At 49.1% G+C, this 22,856-nt stretch overlaps 8 protein-coding genes across 8 annotated transcripts; 3 read left to right on the forward strand and 5 right to left on the reverse strand.

Annotated features, from left to right (window-relative positions):
- Positions 1–556: 556 nt before the first annotated feature.
- Positions 557–1,688, reverse strand: BDR25DRAFT_276014 (uncharacterized protein). The gene is made up of 3 exons (XM_033687529.1): positions 1,108–1,688; positions 789–1,006; positions 557–736 (listed from the first exon to the last, which is right to left on the reverse strand). Exons 1-3 carry the CDS (start codon positions 1,559–1,561, stop codon positions 704–706), a joined length of 705 nt encoding a protein of 234 aa, XP_033555037.1. The 5' UTR covers positions 1,562–1,688; the 3' UTR covers positions 557–703.
- Positions 1,689–3,997: 2,309 nt separating this feature from the next.
- On the forward strand, positions 3,998–5,458 carry BDR25DRAFT_308999 (uncharacterized protein; the record flags this gene model as incomplete). The annotated part of the gene is made up of 5 exons (XM_033691046.1): positions 3,998–4,192; positions 4,521–4,525; positions 4,599–4,649; positions 4,884–5,044; positions 5,220–5,458. 5 exons carry the CDS (start codon positions 3,998–4,000, stop codon positions 5,456–5,458), a joined length of 651 nt encoding a protein of 216 aa, XP_033555038.1.
- A 956-nt stretch (positions 5,459–6,414) lies between these two features.
- On the reverse strand, positions 6,415–7,003 carry BDR25DRAFT_8774 (uncharacterized protein). The gene has a single exon (XM_033699184.1). The coding sequence runs from the start codon at positions 6,964–6,966 to the stop codon at positions 6,643–6,645; it is 324 nt and encodes a 107-aa protein (XP_033555039.1). The 5' UTR covers positions 6,967–7,003; the 3' UTR covers positions 6,415–6,642.
- Positions 7,004–7,466: 463 nt separating this feature from the next.
- On the forward strand, positions 7,467–10,598 carry BDR25DRAFT_321281 (uncharacterized protein; the record flags this gene model as incomplete). Its single annotated transcript, XM_033691955.1, has 8 exons — positions 7,467–8,332; positions 8,447–8,498; positions 8,538–8,582; positions 8,613–8,688; positions 8,722–8,732; positions 8,772–9,099; positions 9,139–9,167; positions 9,201–10,598. 8 exons carry the CDS (start codon positions 7,467–7,469, stop codon positions 10,596–10,598), a joined length of 2,805 nt encoding a protein of 934 aa, XP_033555040.1.
- A 913-nt stretch (positions 10,599–11,511) lies between these two features.
- On the reverse strand, positions 11,512–14,160 carry BDR25DRAFT_348457 (uncharacterized protein; the record flags this gene model as incomplete). The annotated part of the gene is made up of 12 exons (XM_033694416.1): positions 11,512–11,656; positions 11,737–11,796; positions 11,848–11,899; positions 11,952–12,300; positions 12,361–12,609; positions 12,660–12,802; positions 12,840–12,982; positions 13,057–13,086; positions 13,149–13,238; positions 13,271–13,306; positions 13,723–13,800; positions 13,859–14,160. The coding sequence occupies 12 exons, from the start codon at positions 14,158–14,160 to the stop codon at positions 11,512–11,514; spliced, it is 1,677 nt and encodes a 558-aa protein (XP_033555041.1).
- Positions 14,161–14,368: 208 nt separating this feature from the next.
- BDR25DRAFT_276018 (alpha/beta-hydrolase) lies at positions 14,369–15,734 on the reverse strand. The gene is made up of 2 exons (XM_033687530.1): positions 15,324–15,734; positions 14,369–15,214 (listed from the first exon to the last, which is right to left on the reverse strand). The coding sequence occupies exons 1-2, from the start codon at positions 15,489–15,491 to the stop codon at positions 14,435–14,437; spliced, it is 948 nt and encodes a 315-aa protein (XP_033555042.1). The 5' UTR covers positions 15,492–15,734; the 3' UTR covers positions 14,369–14,434.
- Positions 15,735–16,250: 516 nt separating this feature from the next.
- Positions 16,251–17,275, reverse strand: BDR25DRAFT_276021 (aldolase; the record flags this gene model as incomplete). Its single annotated transcript, XM_033687531.1, has 2 exons — positions 16,251–16,776; positions 16,830–17,275. 2 exons carry the CDS (start codon positions 17,273–17,275, stop codon positions 16,251–16,253), a joined length of 972 nt encoding a protein of 323 aa, XP_033555043.1.
- Positions 17,276–17,742: 467 nt separating this feature from the next.
- Positions 17,743–22,319, forward strand: BDR25DRAFT_330733 (uncharacterized protein; the record flags this gene model as incomplete). The annotated part of the gene is made up of 8 exons (XM_033692559.1): positions 17,743–17,918; positions 17,979–18,200; positions 18,247–18,971; positions 19,988–20,096; positions 20,145–20,741; positions 20,791–21,118; positions 21,217–21,320; positions 21,374–22,319. 8 exons carry the CDS (start codon positions 17,743–17,745, stop codon positions 22,317–22,319), a joined length of 3,207 nt encoding a protein of 1,068 aa, XP_033555044.1.
- Positions 22,320–22,856: the final 537 nt, after the last annotated feature.

Raw genomic sequence — 22,856 nt, forward strand, 5'->3', positions numbered from 1 at the left:
GAATAGTTAGTGTGCTGTAGGATATAATTGATCAGGGAAAGATGGGATGAATGTGGGTGTCTGTGATTGGTGGATGGAGAGAGAGTTGGGATATTATAAAACAGGCATTATATGCGAGGGGATTGGACTTGTTTTAGGGGCTGTGAGGAGGCAGTGTAATTGGATTGTGCAAGGCGGATGTGAATGCCATGAGTGGCGGTGCGGTGCTTGAAGGGGACGTGGAATTGGCTGTTTGGAGGGAGGTGAATAGAAGGGGATATGTGGGTGGCAATGTGTGGAGATCGTTCGAGGGTGAGTGGGTTGAATAGAGAGAATGTGAATATAGGTATGGTTTGGGGTGTTTGTGACTGATCATGGGGGTCAATAGGATGGGAAACAAATGGTGAGTGCAGCCGGGAGAGGGTCCTAAGGCTGCAAGGGATGTGGGTGAGCGCGATAAGTGTTTGGAGAGAGGCAAAATGTGAGACGTCTTAGAATTTTCTGAAGATATAATAGGAAGGTAGCTTGGGTTAGAAGTAAGGATGAGCACATCGAAAGGGGATCGTGAAGAAGCTTGCAAATTTCTTAGAGTATGCATAGGTATGAGGCATAGACTGCATATTCTAGAAGAAATATATTTCCTCCCATTCAATCACAGGCAGACGGAATGCCTGGGGTAGCAACAACCAAGAGCCCACGGCCCGTCAAGAGGCTGTACAACCGTTCACAGAACAGCCCTCGTAGGTCGTACCATTATCTATAAAAATTAATTAGCCAGCATCCCCAAATTTTCACGCGAATTTACTTACAATAAACGTAAACACCTCACCGCCAAATTCCCGCAAGTCAAGCTGAATATCCTTCACGCGTTGAAAGCCAAAACGCTCGTACAACGGAGCACCCATTGGCGACGCTTCCAAGTATGCTTCCAAGTCGTTTGTATCTGCCTGGTCGCAGCCCCATTGGACGAGCATTCCGCCTGCGCCGCGGCGGTGGTGCGATGGGTGAGTAACCAGTGTTTCAAGGACTGTGAATGGAGTGGCTTTAGCATGCTGCAAATCATAACTAAATATGCCGTTTACGAGTTTAGGAAGTGGGGGTTCTGTGAATATGAGAGAGAGTACTGACTCAAATACGGACGCGTTTGCATTATCTCGCGCTTGTTCGAATTCAGCAGTGTAAATAACTTGTTCCAGACCCCGACATTGCTCTCATCGTACGGTGTCGGGATCGTCAACCCGGCTTCAACTTCTTCCCACGTTCTTTCCCTTCTCTTAAATATTTCGTTTCCGCCTTCTCCCACCCCTTGACCGTCTTCGCATACCAAATTCGGCGGGACAAATCCCCACTTTGAACCCGCAATCATCTCCCCAGTTTCATCATCCGTAACCTTCATGTATAGGGCGGTGCCTTTAGCGATGTCCGTGCAAATTCCCTGGGTGACGCCATCGAGCGTAGCCTGAGAGGGTTCCCGGGAATACAGTATTTTGTTTATGGTGGGCCTGAAGGTTTCATGGCGGACAGAAACGTAGAGATGGGCCTCTTCAGGGGTTAATGGGGAGACGGTGAGGTTAGATGGCATTTGGAGGTTCAGAAGTTGCGCGGAGCACGCTATTTATGTCGCTTTTCAATTCAGAGAACGTGTCTAACGGGGTGGATTTCAGCACAATCAGGATGAGAGGTACTAGTTTGGGGAAGGAGAAATCAAGATGCGGAAGCTTTGGGAGCCTTAGGTGACTCTTTACTCAAGACAGGGTAGGGAAATGAGTCATCAGTCACGTTTCTAGCTGGAGAATCTCGACTTCACCTTCCTTATTCGATATCACCCTTTAGTCAGCATCCATAATGCAAGAAATAAAGGCATCTGCTACATGCAAAGTGCACGGGAAGGCGACATAATTCAGGGTGAGAATACTCACGTGATTTCTGACTTCAGCAGCTAAACGCTATACCCGCGACATATGGATGCGTTGAGAAGCACTGCCTGCTCTAGTTAAAACATTTCCACTTCGATTTTAATAAAATGCTAGTAGTTCTTGTAACTTTTCTTGTCGACCGTTCATTGCTCCACCTGTAAGCTTGCAGGGGGAGTGAGTCATGAGAGAAGTGATGTATTGTGGACAGAGGATCCGGAGAGCTAGGTGGTTTATGTAATATGTTAGGATGCCACGCCCATGGTTGGTTGGGTAGCACATCGAAGAGCCTCGGGCTTACACACCCTCTCAGCTTTGAACATAGTAGAAACGTAGTAGCTGTTGACATAGTATAGAGGCAGTAGTAGCCATGCGTGAGCTTTCCGCTCATCATCCATTGTTTCTAATAGTGTTTCGTCCACTGTTTCCAACAGTGTTTTGTCCATTGTTGCCAATGATGTTTCGCCCAATGTTTCCAACGTGTTTAGTTCATTATTTCCAGCGGTGTTTCGTGAGTAGAGGCTCCGCGTAGAGCTTGAGTTTAAGCTTGATAACTAGTTCTACGCTTGCAATCTGATGCAACATCGTAGATAGAGGAGTAGGTAGATGATGTGGTAAGTGGTTGTCTTTCAAGTGTTTGGAAAGCTCAAGCGACTTAGCAGTTTAGACGCAATTATAGACAGCTCTTAGAGTCTCTGTAGTTTTGTCTTCATAAGTATCTTAAGAGATGGAGTTTTTAAGCTTTGTGTTGCGAGCACTTGGTGCATTTAATTCTTCTTAAAGTAGATCTGCTAGTTGGCATGATACAAGTAATGTTGTCGGCCAGGCGGTCGATAGCACCACCCTGAATGACCCATGAGCAGGTGGGGCAGGTGCTTCGTACGGTTGAGGGTCGTCGTGGTCGTGGAGAGTATTGCGGTCGTTAAGCAAATAACGTGCCTTCGACGACAACATCGCCTGCACAAACGCCGGCAAGAGCCACTTCTCCGTCTGGCAAGATCTACAACACACAGGTAACTCTATCAGGCATCAAAGTTGTCCATCAGCCCAACGGTTCCGGCGGCGAGCAGATCTTCGGGGCAATAATCGCATTTGATCGTATTAGAGCTTCTCTGCTGACGGTCCACAGTTGCAACAATTATAAGAGCAAGTTCTTGACGCATGTCAGGGGTATGAAGAGTGGCTCGAAAACGGGGTTGGTACAGGATGTATGTCTTGTTAATGAGGGACTGGATGACGGGCATTTACTAACTTCGAAACTGTTGTAAATCTGTGGAGACTGCATTCGTCCGTGGAGGGGGGAATCGGTCGGTTCGTGATGATTTTGTACCTAACCGGTCATGGGCCGGGATGCATTGTTTTAGCTTCGTTAAGGATTCCCCACTACACGCTTATCTAGAGATAGGTATCGATGCAATTCTATAGCCACTCCTTGAATCGAATTCTGTATATTGTGCGTTGGAATATCACCTTTGGATTTGCTCGTAGTCTTGACTAGCTATGTAAAGCCAATTTCGAGGAAAGGTGATGGTATGTCTAACGTGAGAAAGGCTACTGAGTTCAAGAATGTATATCACTCGGCCTGTCTACTTCTAATTAGATCCTTGAAGGCTGGAAATGTGGGACAATGTGGGAAACATGTTTCTGTATAACTAAATAAGTGCACGAAAAATCCACTGGATAGTACTGATAGAGTAGACGAGAAAAACATGCTCCATCCCATCATGCTTGTGATGAGCTAATGCATTAGCTAAAGCGAGGGCCGGTAAAGGTTCTTACTAATAGGCCCTGAGAACTTGTATAGTGATGTGGCTATGCATCGCCGAGGTATTTGCCCATCTCCATGGCACGAATGCAATTCACAAATGCAGATGCATTATAGGAAACCCTGGAAAGAAAGGAAGTAGAACCAATAGGAGAAGGAATCTTATGTTACTACGAAATCTCCTGCCCGGAGACCTCGTCCATAACCTTGTGAAATATGTGTTATAATTTCTGCCGTCCCAGGTTGGTCGAAACATTTCGCTGTGGTTTAAAAGCAAGAACCAGACAGTGATTTCTCATGTGGAATTGAGTAAATATTAATACAAACCACAATCTACACCATGATAAGTCTTCCCTTCATGGTCGCTTTTAGAATCTTTCTCCTCGCGGCGAATCCTTCCTCTATCAACGAGCTAGCAGGAGCTATTGGCTTACCCTTCCACGGGCGCTCCTTTGGGAGCTTCGGACCCAAGAACTCAGCAGGAATCCTGAAATCTCCTCGGGTAGTCTTACTTTCTGTAACACAAGCTGCAAGAGTGAGTATATCAAGTTACTCAGTTTTAAGCAAAGCCTCTTTCCGGAAACTTTCATTGTTACGCGCTCTCACGGAATAAACGAACCGAGAGGCTTAAGGCGGACACTGTGGCCACAGGCTATAGCGGTCACAGCAACTTGGTATTGGTGGGAAGAGCTCTGAGATATCGTACGCAAGATCTTGGCAGAAGAGCGAAGAGCGCATCTGATCTCGAATGGTATTATACACCCATAGGGGTTCAATGCAGCATTCGAAGAGGTCTAGTTCACAGAAATGTTGTGAGGGGGAAGTCGGAAAAGAAGCCGGTGTTCTAACTGCCCTATATATAGACTTCGTAAGTACCGGAACCGAAGAATCTTGTAACAGCGATTTGTTAGGTTTTGGATAATAAGCTGTGTAATTTGCAGGTTGTATTCTTGGGTAATGATGGCAAGAACACCTGCTAGCTTTGAAGCTAGGTATGTCTCTCTTAGAATATCCAGACCCGAGATTCGTTAAAGCCGACAAGCCAGCTAGCTATCTTTTCTGCGAGACCACACCACGCTCGATAGCAGTGTTGTTCTTCGACTCCCCAGCCACACTACCAATAGTCTGAGAGTGTCAGATATTGATTCTAGGAGATGGGATCCTAGCGCTCACTTACTAGTTGGCCCTCTTGTAGTTCATACTTAAATTCTTGCCCCTTGCGTCAGTGTCGTCAATCGAAAACCGTCCGCTGTGCGGAAGGTTGCTCCTTTCCCCATCTTCTTAATCGGTCTTCTTGGACTCCGCAACTCCCATGGAGCAAGAACTAATGGATTTAACGCACCCGGACCCAAATGTCAATTTTATGAGCTACTCGACGCCGAATTAGGTAAGACTCCACCACACACGTCTCTGTTGATGGATTGTAGTCTGCTAGTGAAGGAACATGGTCGGCAACATCCTTCGGGTCGACCTGGTTAATGCAAAGGCTATTCATCCAAATGTTTTTAAGGCAACGACCAGCAGCTTCGACACAGGGGATACTGCATACTTCGCGAAAGTAGTTTGCTTGCGTGAGCGATTTTGCGTTGGGGAAGTAGGAGTGCGCCAGTTTGCGGCCTTGGTCTCGAATTCGGGATCAACTTCCATGAGCCAGTTGTTCTCGAATGTGCAGGAAAAGCCCAGATTTCATGCCTTTTCAGGAAAGCTCGACGGAATGATCAAAGTTTTCAGTTTTGTACTTCCATTCGTTGTCTCCAGGACAGGCGGGACTTGGCATTTTCCTCGGATATTGTGGCAGTGACGCCGGGTCCGAAATATAAGAAACAATGATATATTTCTTCGGCTTGTTACCAGATGCGAGGATACCAGTATGGATGTTTAAGAGTCGTTTCGGGGCTATCGGAGAGTTGGGCAAGGTTGTAGGGCAGGCAACATTAGACATCACTTTATGAAGAGCCTGTATCTTCGGGATAGACCTCAGCTGCGTTACCGACCGCATTTTTCCAGTGATTTTGGAACACGCACCCCTTAGCCTTGTCATGGCGACGGACAGTGCTTGGAGAGATGGTATACGCAAGAAGAGTGAGCCCGCTGCTTAGGCGTGCCTTCGCTTATCCGTAAAGTTTCAAGAAATAGGAAAGTAGAAGTGAAGGTAGCTGGAGGCCAAATCAATTTGCACCGAAATGAAAGAATGTTGAATGGCTAGTATGGAAGAGTTACTGATCGGTGCGAAATCGTCATGGTCGCATTGAGGTGAGACAGGCGAATTGCCTCAGTGTGGCGAAGTCCGTGGCCGTGCCACACATTTTTGTTCACATCCATCCTCCCATGGCTTTGATATTTGCTTTTCGTCCATGCTCTTGTCTCTCTGAAAACCTGGAATATGACGTTATTCTAGGGGTTATTATGCAATCTTCGCGCCCGCTCAATCCTGATCTGACAAGCTTCAAAAGAGTGTCGTCACTGGATGAAGCTACCACGCTACTTCAGAGATGCATTGTAGAACTCCAGAAGTCATTCCTGCTGTAGACTGCGGCAAGTGGTCAGCTGGATGCAAAAGAGTAGAATCTGTCCCTCAGCTGATATTAAGTCGTGAAAGGAATCTAAACTATAAATCTATCTTCTGCAATAGGAAATCCGTACGCCAAAAATGGGCAGTCTGCTCGTAATTGTCCTGAACCGAGCAAAATACATTGCCGCACGTGTTTCCAATCAGATCCTGGAAATGTTGCAGGCTTATCAAGGCTTCTGCGCCAACTCAACTTGGACGTCTCGACAGCGATGTAGACTTCATCAATGGCTGCGTTCTCCGGCCATTCCCCATTGGCTTGGTTGATACTCGCAGTGAGTACTCGGGCTCGATAACTCCGGACGGACGGCAGGGGAGTCAGCCTGACGTTAGCTTTGCCTTTTTCTTGGTGCAACTTGTCACGATGACTCTGTTCAACCCGGGCGGAAGGGGTTCAGCGGTTGGACAGCTGGATTTCACGACCGGAACCCGACGAGAATTGACACTTCGACCCACGAGTTCTCAACGCATTCTGTGGCCTTGGGCGCGTGCGTTGGAGCACATGGAGTGCGCGGAGTCGTGGATCCTGGCGGCGCGAGGTTGCTTCTTTCTGCAGTGAACATGCCCTTCCATATCCCGCGCAAGCTACCCGGCCGGCCACAAGATGGACATGCCGTCGCCAGCCCTATCGAATCAGGCAGTGCAGCAGTAAATTTGAGAGCGACCGGGCTGGAGGACCGAAAGAGGAGCAGAAGCCTTCTCGCGGGCTTCTTCAGCGATGACATGCGGCGTGAGCCCATCTCAGCTGACTCCCCACACGGTACTTCACGGACCGCAAAAGACATGAGCCTGAGCTGGCAGTGCAGATATGCAGGCGCTGTGGTCTGCGCTGGTCAGCGTGTCGTGTATTTTGTGCCTGGAGGAGCGGCAGTGGGTCAGCATCCATCCTCGGTACCGCCCGTCCTTCCGTGACCGAGCCACACCAGGACTCTCCAGTGTCGTCCTCGTCGCTCTCCTCCCCCAACAACATCACATCTCGCCTCCCGTCGCCAGCAGATGTGCCCGTGTGCCGTGCGCCACAGGCACTCTCCTTCGCCGGCGAAATACACCCGCCTAGCATCTGTCCAACGACCTCGCGCCGCGTCGAGAGCGGGCTCAGTTCATCTATTTTGACCGCCACTGTTCGGCTGGCAACGTCGCTGCGTGTCCCGGACCTCACTGTTACCCAGGCTCTCCTCCAGCGACTCACACCCAGCATGCCACAGTCGCCCCAAGCCCCCACGCCCCAGGAACACTCACCATGACCTTTTCCCACGACGACTCCTTTCGCTCCATTACCGGCGTCCCAGAGTCTGCAGAGCCGGCAGCGAACAGCAGCTCCCCGCAGCCTCCGATGGCTTCTCTCCGCGATACCTCAACGAATAAGGCCCAGCCACCTGCATCTGCGTCCGACAGCGGCACCCAGCCCGCCATGCGATACCAAACGCTCAACGGATCACGCTCTTTGAATGTGTCCGGCTCGCCGTCGACGGCTAACTCGCCGCTGTCCTCACGAGACACCTCGCCTGCACGCCCGCCGCACCGCCAGCAATCAGCGTCTGGCCCGCTGCCAAAGTCAGGTCTGCGATCGCGAAAGAGCAGTGCAGACGTGAGTCCTAGCAGAGGCCCCAGTCTTGCGGGTTCAAGCACCACGATACCTTCTGCCGCAGCCATACAGCGAGCATTGTCATCCGCCAACATCCCCCAGTTACCCCCAACATCTTCATCCACATCCTCCCAGGAACCCTCACGCGTCCCCCGACCCTTGAAGCCTGCGTCAGGCACGACATCTGGGGAGAGCACGCCCCATTGGCCTATCTCGCCACGATTAAAGTCACCCCCACCCGCCCCAGATTCTCGCTCGCGCTCACGTCAAAACTCGCTGCGCACCCAGCCAAAGAAGGCTGAATCCTCGTCCACACCCTCAATCGTCGTGCAAAGTTCTTCGCCAGCACCTGCGTCACGGATACCGGTGAAGGATGAGGGCATAGCCAGCGATCCTGAAGAGCCCGCATTGAGCATGAAAGTTTCGTCGCGAGGTGCCAGCGGTGCAGCTCCGAAGCTAGAGACTGTCCAAGAAGCGAGCCTGCCTACATCGCCGGGCTTTGACGGTTTGGACCCACCGAGGTACAACTCTCCTCAGCGGAGTCGGTCCCTGCGCCGCTCGGCCGTGTCCAACGCCATAGCTACATCACCGAGCAGGGAAAGCCCGTTATCGCTCTTCTATGCTGACGAATACAGTCTGCACAGCAGCACGCAATCCCGCAAGTCGTCCGACGACGAACGAAATGACGTCACGACGTCTAAAATCACTGAAGACCTCAGCGCGAAGAACACTCGCCACCCCGAGAGCGGCAGCGACGGCGGAATCAACAAGGTTGACAACAAAGGCAAGATGCAAGAGCAGCGATCCGCCTCCACCCAGCGCTCCAACGTCCTCCCCTCCAAAGCCTCGTTTTCCTCCCTCTCCACCATCAAGTCTCGTACCGAAGCGCCTACGCGGAACATGACGGTAGAGACAGAGACGGTACCATCGATTGCACAAGCATCGATAAGCAATCAAGAGCGCTCGGCGTCCGGCCGCGGAGACGGCAGCCTGCGCCTGAAGCCAAGTAATGAGACAATTCGGCCAAAAAAAGAAAAATCAAAGCCAAAGCGGAAAGCACCTTCAATCAATTCTGGTACTGGTATGTCGCCTCGTGCTCATATTTCATATCACCATCACCACCCAAGTCGGCCAGACAACACCGCCGCATCGTCCTTCTCTGGGAGTCCAGTCTCGTATCGTTCGTGCGATGACCGGCGGTCGACAGCCACAATGTCACCCCCGAGCCCAGAGATGGCGATGCGGAGGCCTTCTATTCGTTCCCCCTCTTTAATATATTTATATACAAGTACTAATTCTAGCTTGCGTAAAGCTTCTTCCAAAGCAGATGTGTTTGAAAAGAAGGTCGCCAGCGCTGTAGATGAAGCGGAATCCTCAGACTCTGACGAGACTTTCGTCTATGAATCTAACCCTGATACCCGAGCTCGACACCATCATTCTAGGACTCCGAGCATGACTTCTATAAACAGTCTCGTCGATCCCAGAGCAGTGCTTCGAAGTGAGGCGAATAGAAATCCAAACAAGAAAACTAGTATGAAGTTCGCGACACACTCATACAATAACCCGATTTCCGACCCTGATGCGATTGACCGTGGTGAAGGAACCAATCGAATCGGATCGGGGAGAGTCAGTGGAGGCAGCCACCATCACCACATTAGCCGTCATGGGCATGGACGAGGCACGCTCAACCATGTCATTGATAGCGACTCTTCATTCGCTCAGCCCTCGCGAGCACGAAACCCTTCTTCGCGCCAAAGTTCGCAACCGAGTAGCCCGAAATTCCACAACTTGCGGATAGGGAATGGCAACGGCGCCAAGAAAAATGGCGAATTTTCTGCTTACGATTTGGATGCCGAACATGCAGCCGATGACGAGCGAACGCCACTTATATCTGGTCGCAACGGGCGTGCCCGAACACCTCGGCGACCCAACAGCGGTTTCCGGCCCCACGAGCGACAGCACCGTCGCAACGGCGGATGGTGCAGGAGGTTTGCCGGCTGCCTCGTACTTTCCATTCTCGTCCTCGTCTTGATCTTTAGCGCTGTGGGGTTGGTCTTTGCTTCGACCAAGCCGCTGTACGACGTCAAAGTCCGCGAGATCCAAAATGTAATTGCCAGTCAGGAAGAAATCATGCTGGATCTTGTGGTTGATGCTATAAACCCGAATATCATCGGCGTTACGATTGCAGACATGGATGTCAACATCTTTGCCAAGAGTAAGCATGTTGGCTCCGACAAGTGGTGGCGGGAGCACGGCGGCAACCACCGCAACAAAGAAAATTGGCATCCGCTTCCTACCGTTCCCGCAGAGTCAACTACCGAGGAGAGTGTTCACATCACTAACGGGATTGACGAAGGCACAGATCCAATCTCGGATCCGGAAGTTGGAGAGCCCAGGATCATGCTACTAGGTCGCATCTTTCATTTCGATTCACCCCTCAATTTCGATGGCTCGTTCCTCAAGCGGAATATGGCCGAATCATTGGGCGAATTGCGTGTCACCAAACCGGGAAATAAAACTGAAGCTGGAGGGACAGAACGGTGGGAGGAGGTCCTACAATATCCTTTTGAACTCATTGTCAGAGGCGTATTCAAATACCAACTCCCGCTCAGCACCCGAGAACACACCATACCTATCACCGCATCGTATTACTACGACCCCGACCAGGAGAAGAAGAAGGTCAAGGCTCTCTCGGTGGAGCTTGATTCTCGAACCTTGTCACCAAAACCTGTATCATCAAAGCCCTTAGGACGATACCATGTCCGAGGACGCCCCCTTCTCATTTGAGAGTCGTAACCATTTCCTTATCATTGTACTGGATTGGACCGAGTGGATAAAATTGGCAAGCCCCAAGAAAAATTCCCAAAATCAGATACCCCTCATACACACGGATTTACGACTATAGACCGGTCAAGCGAAGAATCGCGGACCTTTATCTGGGCTCACCAGCCTTACGAATATTTTTACTTCGCAATCCCCATTGTTTGTATCACCTTTATATCTCCACTGGAGTGTTTTTTGTCATTGATCGTGGTTTCCATCTCCATGCGAGCGCTTCAGCGAGGTGTTTAGTTAAGGTTTAATGCTGAGGGAGGACTATTTGGATCCTCATTTTCTGCCTATTGATTGGAGGACTTTCGCCGAATTTGGTGGGCCTCACGACGCTCCTTTTGGAAATTTCTTTTCCATGTCTGTCTCTCTGTCTGAACACAACACTTGATTGGATTGGCCCTGGGATTTCGGGATAGAGATCGTTATCGATCGGATCGGATGCATTGTCAATCCCACATCACATCACACATCACATCACACCACATGCCATCATTCATCATCAACTCTCCAGACGGACACTCGTCACCAAAATATCGATTCAACATACACGCATACCCAGGAGTGGCACACTTTTTTTATTGCTTTTTTATGGACAGGGTCGGGGTCTCTCGGTCGGTTGCATGGGAGTTCTCTATTTGGTTTAGATTGGAATGTGAGAACGCATTGCGGCTAGGATTGCTCACCCGATGCTTTCCTCAGTGCCCCGCGGCACAGATGCTGCTTGAGTTATTGGCATTTATTGGGTTGAACGTCCTGATAGCGGAAGTTCAAGTTCAGCCTGCCTCAGAATGTTTGTATTGGTACAACAGTTGGGTGGTGTAGAGTAGAAGGGAGACGATTTGAAAGAGGAGGGGTAGATGGGGTTAGGTCAGTAGGGGAGAAGAGAAAGGCATGAGGGTGGTCGGGCGCGGAGGACAATACCAGCGTATTCAAGCGATCCTAGATCGAGCAGGTAGCCTTCCCTAGCCTCGACGTGCGTGTCGGCCGATGATAGGAGAGAACTCCATAGATATCTTCATCCACTCATTGTGTATGTTTGTCGTCCTGTACTAAGCTATGCGAGTAATCGTGATGCTGCATGTGATATGATCACTCAGCCGCTTGAAGCTTCCAGCAACAAGACATGTAGATGATTGTAAGAATTTCTTTGGTCCTAAGATGCAAAGTTAGGGTCAAAAGGTGCCATTTTTAAAGTTTGCAGGACTTTTTGGTACCAGCACATTTTGGCTGGCGGCAGGAATCTTCATTCCCAGCGCCTAGTCAGGGAAGAGCTATCGATGTTTTGTAATTTTATTGCTGGCGTATGACTGATATTAATCGTTATTTTGGCGCTGCTGAAGGGAGACAGGACTTTTCTATGCTCGCAAATTTTTTTAGAAGGTGCAGAAGATATTACCTGCATGTCCCTCCTTCTTTGTGTCCCCAGACCAGGAATTAGGGGTTGAAAACCGTGGTTTTCCGTCCCCAGAAGAATATAAATGTTCTTGTTATTGTTCATTCTAATGCCAGCCTGAGAACCATAGAGTATGTTAACGTTTCCTTTTAATGTTGCCAGAGAGGATACACAGTTTGTGTAACGTTTATAATCATAAAAAAGGCAGAAATGAGTTGTTTCTCGGTCTTTTGTTATTCCAAGGATGCGATGCGGTTTCTTTCTCTTTTCCGTAGTCCACGGCACCATAGGTAGGAAGGAAAGAAGTCTTTAGTCCCTAGAAACAGGCAAGCATTGATGTGCCGCTGGAGGTTTTTTGGTCTCCATAGATGTGACGTATTGGTCATTTATTTTAAAATTCTTCCGGGCATAGAGGGTATGATCGATATTCTCTACTCGTTTCGCCCTAGAGACCTGAGGGCCTTTGTATAGGTTTTGAGTGCCGGGAACGCGAAGCCGTCTGGTATTAAGAAACATTAGATTGTCGAATTCATCCTTGGGCGTAACCCAGAAGATATCAGTATACTTCATTTTCTACCGCCGAGATCAACTCTAAGGAATTTGTTAGTGGGAAAATTCCCCACATGGACAATATTCCTGAAGACTTCCAGCCAGAAAGGGTGGAGAGCGAAATTTCCAGCCCAGACCCCTTGTCTCTCTCGCGAACACCATCGGGCGAAGACGGTTGAGCTTCTAGCGAGACGTTCTCCTCGACATGAGAATACCTCTAACGCAATTTTTGATGATCATGCGGGGAAACAGACCAGTTCTTGAGCCAAGATCACGCGGTGTCTCTAGATGTGGAGTGTAAGAAGAGAACATTCGGGTTTTTATATCGTGGGGGGGGTTTTTCCGGTAGTCACCGACAGTGTTTCCTGACTGTGACGAAAGGCTAACTTTTATGTTGCTCCAAGGCCCGCGATATCTCCTGCTAGCTTTGTTATTTCCTAACGTTGATTCCCTGGCTACACCTAGTTTCACAATGAACTTGTGCTATTTCGCTTTTTTAAGCTCTGCAAATTTCGATCCATGAGAAGATTTAAGGCTAGTTTTTTATCCAAATCCAGTGCCACGATTTGCGGTATTTACAAATATCAGGACACACGCGGGCGTTCAGGGCTTCCAACGAGGCGTAGTACTGTACAATTGGGCGATTTTGAGGCCTGTACGGGTGAGATTTTGTGTACGTTCGTACGACAGGGAGGAGGAGAGGTAGGCGTACATATTGTAACTGTTACAGCTCACGTGATCTGTACAAGTAGTACTATTTAATTAAAGTACACTGTACTTTAGTTAAAACAGCTAAGACTATAGGTCTCTAGAGACGTAAGATTAAGGTCTAATTAACTATAAAATAACTAGTTCTCCTTAGTAACAAAAGCAGATAGGACTAGATAAGGTAAGGCAGCAAGAGGCGTGGATAGATAACTCTGCAATAGAAAATGGTCTAGAATAGGCATTTTTAAGACAACAGACTGCAGATAGATAGATTAAACCCCTTAGAAAGAGATTTAAGCGCCTGTAGGCCTCCTGCTTGCTAGAGCCCTCCTACCCCTCTAGAACCCCTATACAAACTTCCTAAAAGGGTAATACAATCTGTACTACGTACTGTACCTAGGGCATTATTAATTGTACAGTACAGCTCACGAACTCGGTACGTTTGTACTGAACACGTGACCGTTACGGTTCACTTTGTACGGACTGTAGTACGGCCCGTTGGAAGCCCTGCGGGCGTTAAGCACGAGGTAAGATTTTTTTTTTTTTAATATTGCTTATCAGGCACAGGGTCCATTTTCGGGGTTTCATCCTTTGCTTGATGTTAGGTATCCCAATTTTTATTGAGCTCTGTGTTATTTGCATGAGAAGAACTTCACCAAGGATACTTCTCGCTCGTAGCTGCAGTACAGTAATGAGCAGCATGTCATATGCTGGCAGTAGATACAGATACAGTGGCTTTTCCGGTTCGTTGGGTATTTCAGGAAGGGGAATAGAATAGAATCGGAGTCCGACATTTCTATTTTGGTATTTTAGCCGTTGAATTGCTTGTTGTTGGCAGAATGTATGCGGGGAAGCAGAAGGATGCATGATTCACGGGCAGCTCACGGTCAGACCTTTTATATTTGCTTTTTAGCTCCGCTTCCCTCTCTTATCGGGAAATATAAGCTTCACTGGTTGTGAATTTCGTGGGGGGATAGTGGGCAGGCTACTGTCTACTAATATTTCTGGGAAGGAAGAGTACAGAGTAGAGATTATTGCTGAGATGGAACCTCTTCTATGAAGAATACTTACCAACAAAATCTAGAACTCGAGTACATACAATTACTCACAAAGAGAATCAAAACAATCAGTGCTTCTACCCTCAAGCCAACCACGCCACTTCAACCCACGCCAATCCTTCCTTCAACCATCCCTCATCTTCTTCCCTCAACTGAACATCAAACCCATGATTTCCAGGTCTCGTCGCTAGTCTCATCTCCGCCCCTTCCACAACACTCTCCACCTTCTCCACGAAGGCCTTACTATCTTCCACACTCACCGCCTCATCTTCCGTTCCATGAATAATAAAACTTGGCGGGAAAAAAGCTGCCCCTTCTACTGCCGTGATCGGCCAAAGCTCCTTCCCCTTTCCGAAAAACTCCTCGTAGCGGCCATGCGCGAAGAGCGCGAAGGAGAGCGGGATACGGGTGGGTGGAATGGCGCTGGTAATGGTGGTACCTGGGGTGATGGTAGAGAGGTGGTCATCGATGAGGGATGGGGGAGGGAGCGGGCCGAATATTGTTGGGATAGAGCCTTTGGAGAGGCAGGGGGTGTTGGTCATGGGGTATTGTGCAATGCACGCTTTGATGAAGTTTTTCGGAGTGGTGAGTGCAGATTGGAAGACTAGGTAGCCGCCAGCGCTTTCGCCGGTCACGAGGAGGTGGTTGAAGTCTGGGCTGATGGTCGGGTCTTTGGAGGAAAGGTATGTGGGAAAGGAGGTTTGGAACCAAGTCCAGAAGTCGGATAGGTCTTCCAGGATATCCTTTCCGCTATGCTCAGGGAGGAGGCGGTAGTTAGGCATGATGGTTATGGCGCAATTGCGGTGGATGAAAGGAACGAAGAAAGCAGCAAACCAATCTGGGAAGAGGGCAGTGCCTGTGACCTTTCCAAGTATTAATTTTTGTTTGACATCTGGTTTTTCATTTCGAAGAGTTGTCGCAGTGATTGACTGGACAGGAGCGGGTATGGATTAGAAGGTATGATCAACTTACTAGGCTTCCTCCATGGAACTTGACAATGAGTGGATGCTTCCCTGGCTTGATATTTTTCGGTACGATGACGTTGACTTCGATTTCATGGCCACCAATCTTCTTATAGGAAGTACTGTAGATGTTAAACGTGTCGAACCGATTCGCAGCTGTAGTATGGTATTCAGACATGGCGTATTGCAACTAGTCTTATGATCGGATTGGACTTTGGGGCTAAGATATGAATGGAGGATTTTTGAACTGAATGACAGGGAAAGATTAAGAGGGGAAGTCTGCTGTCGTGCTATATTCCTTGCGACGAGTTGTATGATCGAGGGGCACCTGTATCTTCCTTTTCCTGGTACCTACGCCTTCTTTTATGGTCCGTTGATCTCAAGTGGATTTATCGGCATCTGTTCAACTCCGAAGTGCTCTGGACACGTCACATCAAACCTCCAGGCCGTCTGGCTAGCAGTTCGTACTTGGTGGTCATTAAAGTTTCATCCCTTTGAGATAGGAAATTTCTGTCCGTGCACAGTTCAACGCTATTCAGATACAAGCAATTTTGGGACGTGCTCTTGGCAAGGGTGTTTGCATAGTGCACGCGCCACGGCTTGTGTTGGAATTGGGTTTGTCAGCTGGGCGAAAGATGACTGGAGGATAATCCGTATACGTGGGGACATATAGATGTTGGTTTCGGAGGCTTTAGCGCGCTGATGATGACACCTGTTGAAAGGGCGGCGTGATCGTCTGGGATAAAAATCGACCGCCCTTCCGGTGGTGCTTTTTAGCATCAGATTGGCTGAGTGGTCTGAATCTGAGAAACTAGGTAGTGAATTCTTCGAAGGACCGGGCATACTATTGTCCGAGAAATATTTCAAGGTGGATCATCACTGCATGCGGAGACTCTGCCATGTGCGGTCGTACTGCGGTCGTGCTGTAATTGTATGTCTAGAGTGAACCTTCAATCTCCTGGATCCTCGACATGGTCTTATCCCATTTCCCCCACTCTCCATCAGGCAGTTTACCCTTGAGTGGTAGCCTACCGCCCTCAAGGGTACCCATTCCGAGGACTCGTTGAACTCCTTCTTTGATACCAACAATTCCCCACGTTCCGATGAACTCTTCTGCGGTGCTCACTACGTACTGCAACTTCTGTATTTCCTCATGTACCTTCGGTTCGATAGGTCGCTTCTCAGACAAGGCCATCAGCCGCGACACAGTCTTTGGATACATTGCTGCGAGGCCATCGATGACTCCGGCCGCACCGAAGAAAACGATTGGCCCCAGTTGTTGCCCAAAGCCACTGAACACTTTAAATTTGTTATGATCGATATCAGGATCGAGCGAGACTTGGACATGATACGACACGTTTCCGTGAGACATTTTACAGCCCACGATATTGGGGTGCTTAGCGAGGATGGAGTAGGTCTCGGGAGTCACCATCACATTGTTCGTGACACCTGGGTAGTTGTATCTGTGATCTTCGATCAGTACTCCCTTCGACGCCGGTCTATCCTTGGCACTGACATTAGAATGGGTATTGGTGAATTATTCGCAACCACGGTATACCACTCCCTGATGTTCTCCTGGCTCGCCGCAGCCCCAAAATAACCCGGTGCAAGCACTAATCCCCATTGCGCACCTGCCTTCTTAAAATCCTGCAACCACTCCAACACTTCATCCACACTATTAATCAACACTCCAGCCATAATGGGATAATCGGGGAACCCCGCATCGTTCAGCCCTTTCCGAACACCAGACACCATGTCGAAGCGTTCTTGTCGCGACATATGGATTGCTTCACCCGTCGAACCAAGCAGCACAAGACCGCGAATGCCATTTTTAGCGAGATGAATGCTGTGAGTGACCTGTGTCTCGACGTCTATGACAGGTTGGAGGGTATTGGTCGCGGATGCAGGTTTGAAGAAGGTCGGGACTGGGACGAAAACCCCTGTGGGTGGTGATGCGATCATTCTGTGGCTCGTGCTTATCAGGGGTGGCTTAGTTCGATGTTTGGAGACCGTGAACCTTCATAAACCTTCGCAAAATAGGGCCTTTGAAGATTGAAGTTTCGAGGAAGCATTCCGAGATATGCGAAACTTATTGTCTGCCGCCTCGGTGTATATCCACCGAATTCCCGAAGCTTGATGTGTAAAGTGGAGCATTTATTCAACATCTTGACCCCGCGCCGACTTCGGATTAGATTCAACATCTCCAAAGTTTTTGGATGTAGCAAATACTCTTGGAAAGCCCAGGAACCCTTCGCTCTGAGCCGCCGATTGCCGTTTCTGTTGACCACTGTTCGCCTTTCGGGGCCGATTGCACCGGGTATTCAGCGTTCCTTTCATTCACCGATGATTCATAGCTCCTCCTGCAAGAGCGAACCTCAGTAGTATTACTCCTTATTCTTCCAAAAACACTCTCATATTCACCGTAGGGAATGGGGAAGATAGCAAGCATCGAATACTTCCGGGTCCCCCCCCGCTGGGTCTTCGTCAAAATCGTCGACGAAGCAGGCAACTTTGGCTGGGGAGAAGCCTCACTTGAAGGTCACACTCAGGCCGTAGAAGGCTGTCTAGATGCTTGGATTGAGAGATATGTCGGATTTGAAGCAGAGTATACACACCTCAAATCTACTTCGATCATGCTTCGAATGGGATAGCTTACAATTTGCAGTGATATCGAACATATATGGCAGATGTCATGGCGGACAAGCTTCTACAGAGGTGGTCCCGTTTTTATGAGTGCTTTAGCAGGAATTGATATTGCCCTCTGGGACCTGAAAGCCAGGAAATTAGGGGTACCGATCTACCAATTACTAGGAGGGAAGGTACGGGACAAACTCAAGGTGTATGCCTGGATAGGGGGAGATCGGCCTTCAGACGTAAAATCGCAAGCGTGAGTACCAGCCCTTATATCTAGGTTCCTGGCTGAGCTCCTTCAGACTCGCCCGCAAAGACCAAGGCTTTAACTGCGTAAAAATGAATGGTACCGAAGACCTCGGCTGGCTCGACTCGCCCTCCGCAATGTACGATTGCGTTGAGCGACTAAAGACTGTTAAGGAGGCTGGAATGGATGCAGGCATCGATTTCCACGGAAGAGTCCATAAGCCGATGGCAAAACAACTGGCCGCAGCGCTCCAACCCCACCACCCGCTTTTCATCGAAGAGCCCCTTCTCTCTGAACACATCGGAGGCCTCAAGGCCCTCTCTCAACAAACCTCTATCCCCATCGCTCTAGGCGAGCGTCTCCACTCCCGCTGGGATGTGCGGCCCTTCCTCGAAAGCGGCTGCGTTGACATCCTGCAACCAGATATCTCGCACTGTGGCGGGATCTCAGAAATGAAGCGCATTGCCGCAATGTGCGAAGCATATGATGTCGCACTTGCGCCGCATTGTCCTTTGGGGCCGATAGCGCTTGCCGCATGTGTGCAGGTTGATGCCACGAGTGCGAACTTTGCGATTCAGGAGATGAGCTTAGGGATTCATTACAATGTAGGTGGACAAGATTTGACGAGTTATATTCATAATCCTGAGGTCTGGGTGGTTAAGGAGGGATACATTGACTTGACGAAGGAGCCAGGATTAGGGATTGAGGTCAATGAGGCTATGGTTAGAGAATTGTCGAAAGGAGCTAAGGCTTGGGTTTCGCCGGGATTCATTGGACCCGGTGGGGAGGTAAGAGAGTGGTAGAGTAAAACAAGTTTTTCAAAGAAAAATGGAATTTAATAGACTCGCGAATTTTCTTTATTTGGACTCTATCTCTGACGATGAGCAGTGAAGTTCGGAAATCCTTTGTCATGTCCTCCTATTTCATATGTAGCCTTAGGCGACAATCAAATGAAGTTCTCTCTAGATAAGACCTTAAAGGTCTCGTTGAGAATGAACTTCCTTGGGAAGGAGGCCGTGGCAGAGTAAGAGTACTTAGCGGGGCAGTCAAGGCAGTTCAGCAAGATGTGCTAAAGGGACAATACCCAAATCTCATGTGTAGCTCGAGCGCTCTGGAGTGAGCACAGTATCTCAGGACTCGTTTAGCTGTTCCGTTACAGCTAACAGCAAACTCGAGAGGCAAGCCGACAGATGAACGACTCTAAAGTTAATTCAGTCTAGTGTCATCGATCAGCTATGAGAGTTCTCAAGAGCTCTTTAAGAAGAATAGAGACACAGACGAAGAATGGTGAAGGCATCTGCGATACAGTGGGCTGCAGCTGTGGCGTTAGGTTAACTCCGTTCGGGATCTTCGGAAGCCGCAGCCTTATCCGAGCCCCCGATGTGGGGTAATTGACGAGCGGAGTGAATGTAGCACAAGCCACGCTTCGGCTTATGCACCCCAGCTTTCATCGAAACTTTTCCGGCTGGACCGACTAAAAACCCCTCTCTAATTGCTTGAAATGCTGCTTTTCCATAACGCACTACGATTCCTAACACCTGGCTTCTGACTCCATGGAAAATAATACGCCGCCTTCGACCGAATGGGTCCACGTCACGGGAAACCCGACGGAAACCACAGCGCCGCTAGATGTAGCTCCCAGAGAGCCAAAGTCTCCATCCACGAAACGTCGGAAAGAAGAAAGAGAGAGGAGTCGTGTAAGCAGGGCTTGTGATAGATGCAAGAAGTAAGTGTCGCGGGAATCATAAGCACCCGGACCTTTACAGCTCGTTCTACTTGCATTTGCATGTGCTAAGGCACATTCAGGAAGAAGACCCGGTGTACTGGCCGGTGCCCATGCACGCTATGCTTGCGCACTGGACTTCCATGCGAGTTCACTGCCTCATATACGAGAGGAAGATTGCCGTCCGTCATCGTTGATGAGGCTGCAATCACTGCAAGTACTGGACCAAGGCTATCAATGCCTACTCAAGGTTCCGCTCTAGACACATCCATGACGAGTTCACCAAATACATCACTGCAGCTACCTGTGCCGAATACAGTTCTGGATCGCCCGAACACCACGGAGCCCTTTATCAAAGTAGACAGGCTCACTGTTCCAGATGACCCTAATCGGGATCCACCTTCAAGGTCATCACCCGAGCCGGCGCAGACAGATCAACAAGGCCATTACGTTGGGCCTGCTTCAGGGGTATCTTTTCTTCTACGAATTCAGAGAAGATTACATCAAAACAGTTCTCTATCTCATGAATCGTCAATATTTACCTTCGGCGATGCTCCTTTGCCTGAGTTCGATCCCACGTTCTTTGTCTTACCCCCGAAGGCTGATGCCCAACGCCTTGTGGAAAGATACTTTGACTTTGCTTCCCCGACCCACCGCTTCTTACATCGACCTTCAATTGAGAAGATGCTCCAGGAGTTCTATGAAACCATGGGTGATATGCGGAATAAGGAGGATGCACCAGCGAAGACGGCTCTCCTTCTAATTATCTTTGCACAGGCTCAAGCCTATATGCCACCCGGGAGTAAAACAGGTAGTACAGATACAAGGTAGAATTCCTGCTCAACCATGTGGACTTTCCACACTGAACACGTTTAGTGCGCGATATTTCTTTGCAGCAGACCACCAACTTTCCAAAGAGCGTGGAGCAATCCGTTTGGCGAGTGTGCAGGCGAGATTGGGACAGTGTTTCTACCTTCTTACGCAATCACGCATCAACCACTGCTGGAGCCTTTTTGGAACAATGGCGCACCTTGCCCTTGCAATAGGATTACATCGTGGACGGAGATGCGAACCGTCAGGTACCTTAGATTATATCGAACTAGAGAGCCGGAGACGCTTGTTCTGGTGTGCGTATACTTTGGATAAGTACCTTGCTGCAGCTCTTGGCAGACCAAGGACCTTCAAGGATGAAGACATTGATCAGGTACGCATCCCAATACGTAGTATTACGGCGTTCCGGAATTACTTCGAACTCTTATTGATCGGGAAGTCTGGCATCAGCCTACTGCTAACTTAGTCTAGGAGCTACCAACAATTGTTAATGACAATGACCTACATGCCACGTCCATCAATCCTTCGCCCAGCAAAACCCAATCGGTAATGATGGCGCCGGTGGAACATGTTAAGTACAAAAGCTTCATACGCCCCCCCTCACCAAATTCGGTACTAAGTCTTGCAGAATATCTCGCATTGTGAGCTTGATCTTGCGCGACTTGTATCCTATCCGTCCACCCTCTATGCCTCTCCGGATCGAACTCGCCACAAAGTATTCTAAAGACCTCCGCGAGTGGCGAGCAAACCTAACCCGTTTCTTGGACGCGGATGGCGTTGATACGTCTCTGCTAATACCACTCTACCAGCGCCAGCGCAATGTCCTCAACCTCGCTTACCACCATGCTATTCTTCTTGTCCAACGCCCTTTCTTGCTTAGCAACTTTGCTAGCCTCGCGTACTACGACCACCGGCCAGGGAGCATGAACAACATTGATACCACACAAAACATCGCAGAATGCCTGGAAGCTGCCATGGCCATGGTCCGTATTGTTGATGAATTGTTCCAAGGAAATCAGATCTTCCGCGCCTTCTGGTTCACACAATATTACGCTTTCTGCGCCGTCGTCGTGATCTACATATACCGCATCCAGCAGCACTTCGTCGAGCCAGGGAAATGCGAGGGATATTTCGCCGCTGGCCAGCGCTGCCAAGCCCAGCTTTCATCTATCTCAGAGACAGATTGCTTGTCAAAACGGTACTGTCTTGTTCTTGAAGAATTGCGTCTAGAAGCAACCCGTCAAACAAATCAACAAAACCGGCCCGCCCTAGCTGGTTCACCCGCTGCTCAATCCGATCAGTTGAGCTTGCCAACTGTCTCGGCTGGCATGCCAATCTCGTCATCGACCCCAAAAAGCGATGCTAGTGCAGGATTTGCTGCCACCTTTTCTTATGGAGGGAATATCCCCCCAACGCCAGAAAGTGCAGTGTTCAATATGATCCCGACAAGTAGTATCATGGCCGACCTGACGAGCTGGGGTCAATTTGATAGCCTGGTCACGGCCGGGATTGGAGTGCTGGATGGGAGCTTTCCGGGAGATTCGGGATTTGGATTTGGATCTAGTGCAAGATGACGAAGTGACTTAGAGCGATAGGTTGAGCTGTCTATGCCTCCAAAAAGGGCACACAGAGGAGTCCCCGTGTATAAATGAACCATCTCCCCTACTCACATTACCTAGATTTCACAAAAAAAAGACATAGAAACTTGGTTGAAGCAATCTTATGCTACGGAAAAGCTTACTGTCATCGCTGGAGATGGAGACCTGGTTATGTGTATGATGATAGAGCAACGAATGAACCGGCTATGTATGTACCTACATTCTCATTCCGCTTCCAGCGCGCCACTCTTGTTTAGAAGAAGCCCCATTAAATGTCCTCCCCGCTACCTCAAATCCTCTTCATAGATCCCTAGGCAGATACCCATACTATGCATGTAACTAGATGACAGATTTTGGAGGTCTTTGTGGTAGTGCATGATAAGAGTTAGAGATGCCGGCATATAGACAATGCGAACGTGCGATAATCGGATCCGAAAATAGTTCCCTTTCTCTGTGATGTATGGCCGTTCCTATAGGGTGGAAAGCAGTGATGTGACATCCGAAAAGATATAA

The sequence above is a fragment of the Lindgomyces ingoldianus genome (assembly GCF_010093535.1).
Source record: "Lindgomyces ingoldianus strain ATCC 200398 unplaced genomic scaffold BDR25scaffold_1, whole genome shotgun sequence".
NCBI classification, from domain to species: Eukaryota; Fungi; Ascomycota; class Dothideomycetes; order Pleosporales; family Lindgomycetaceae; genus Lindgomyces; species Lindgomyces ingoldianus.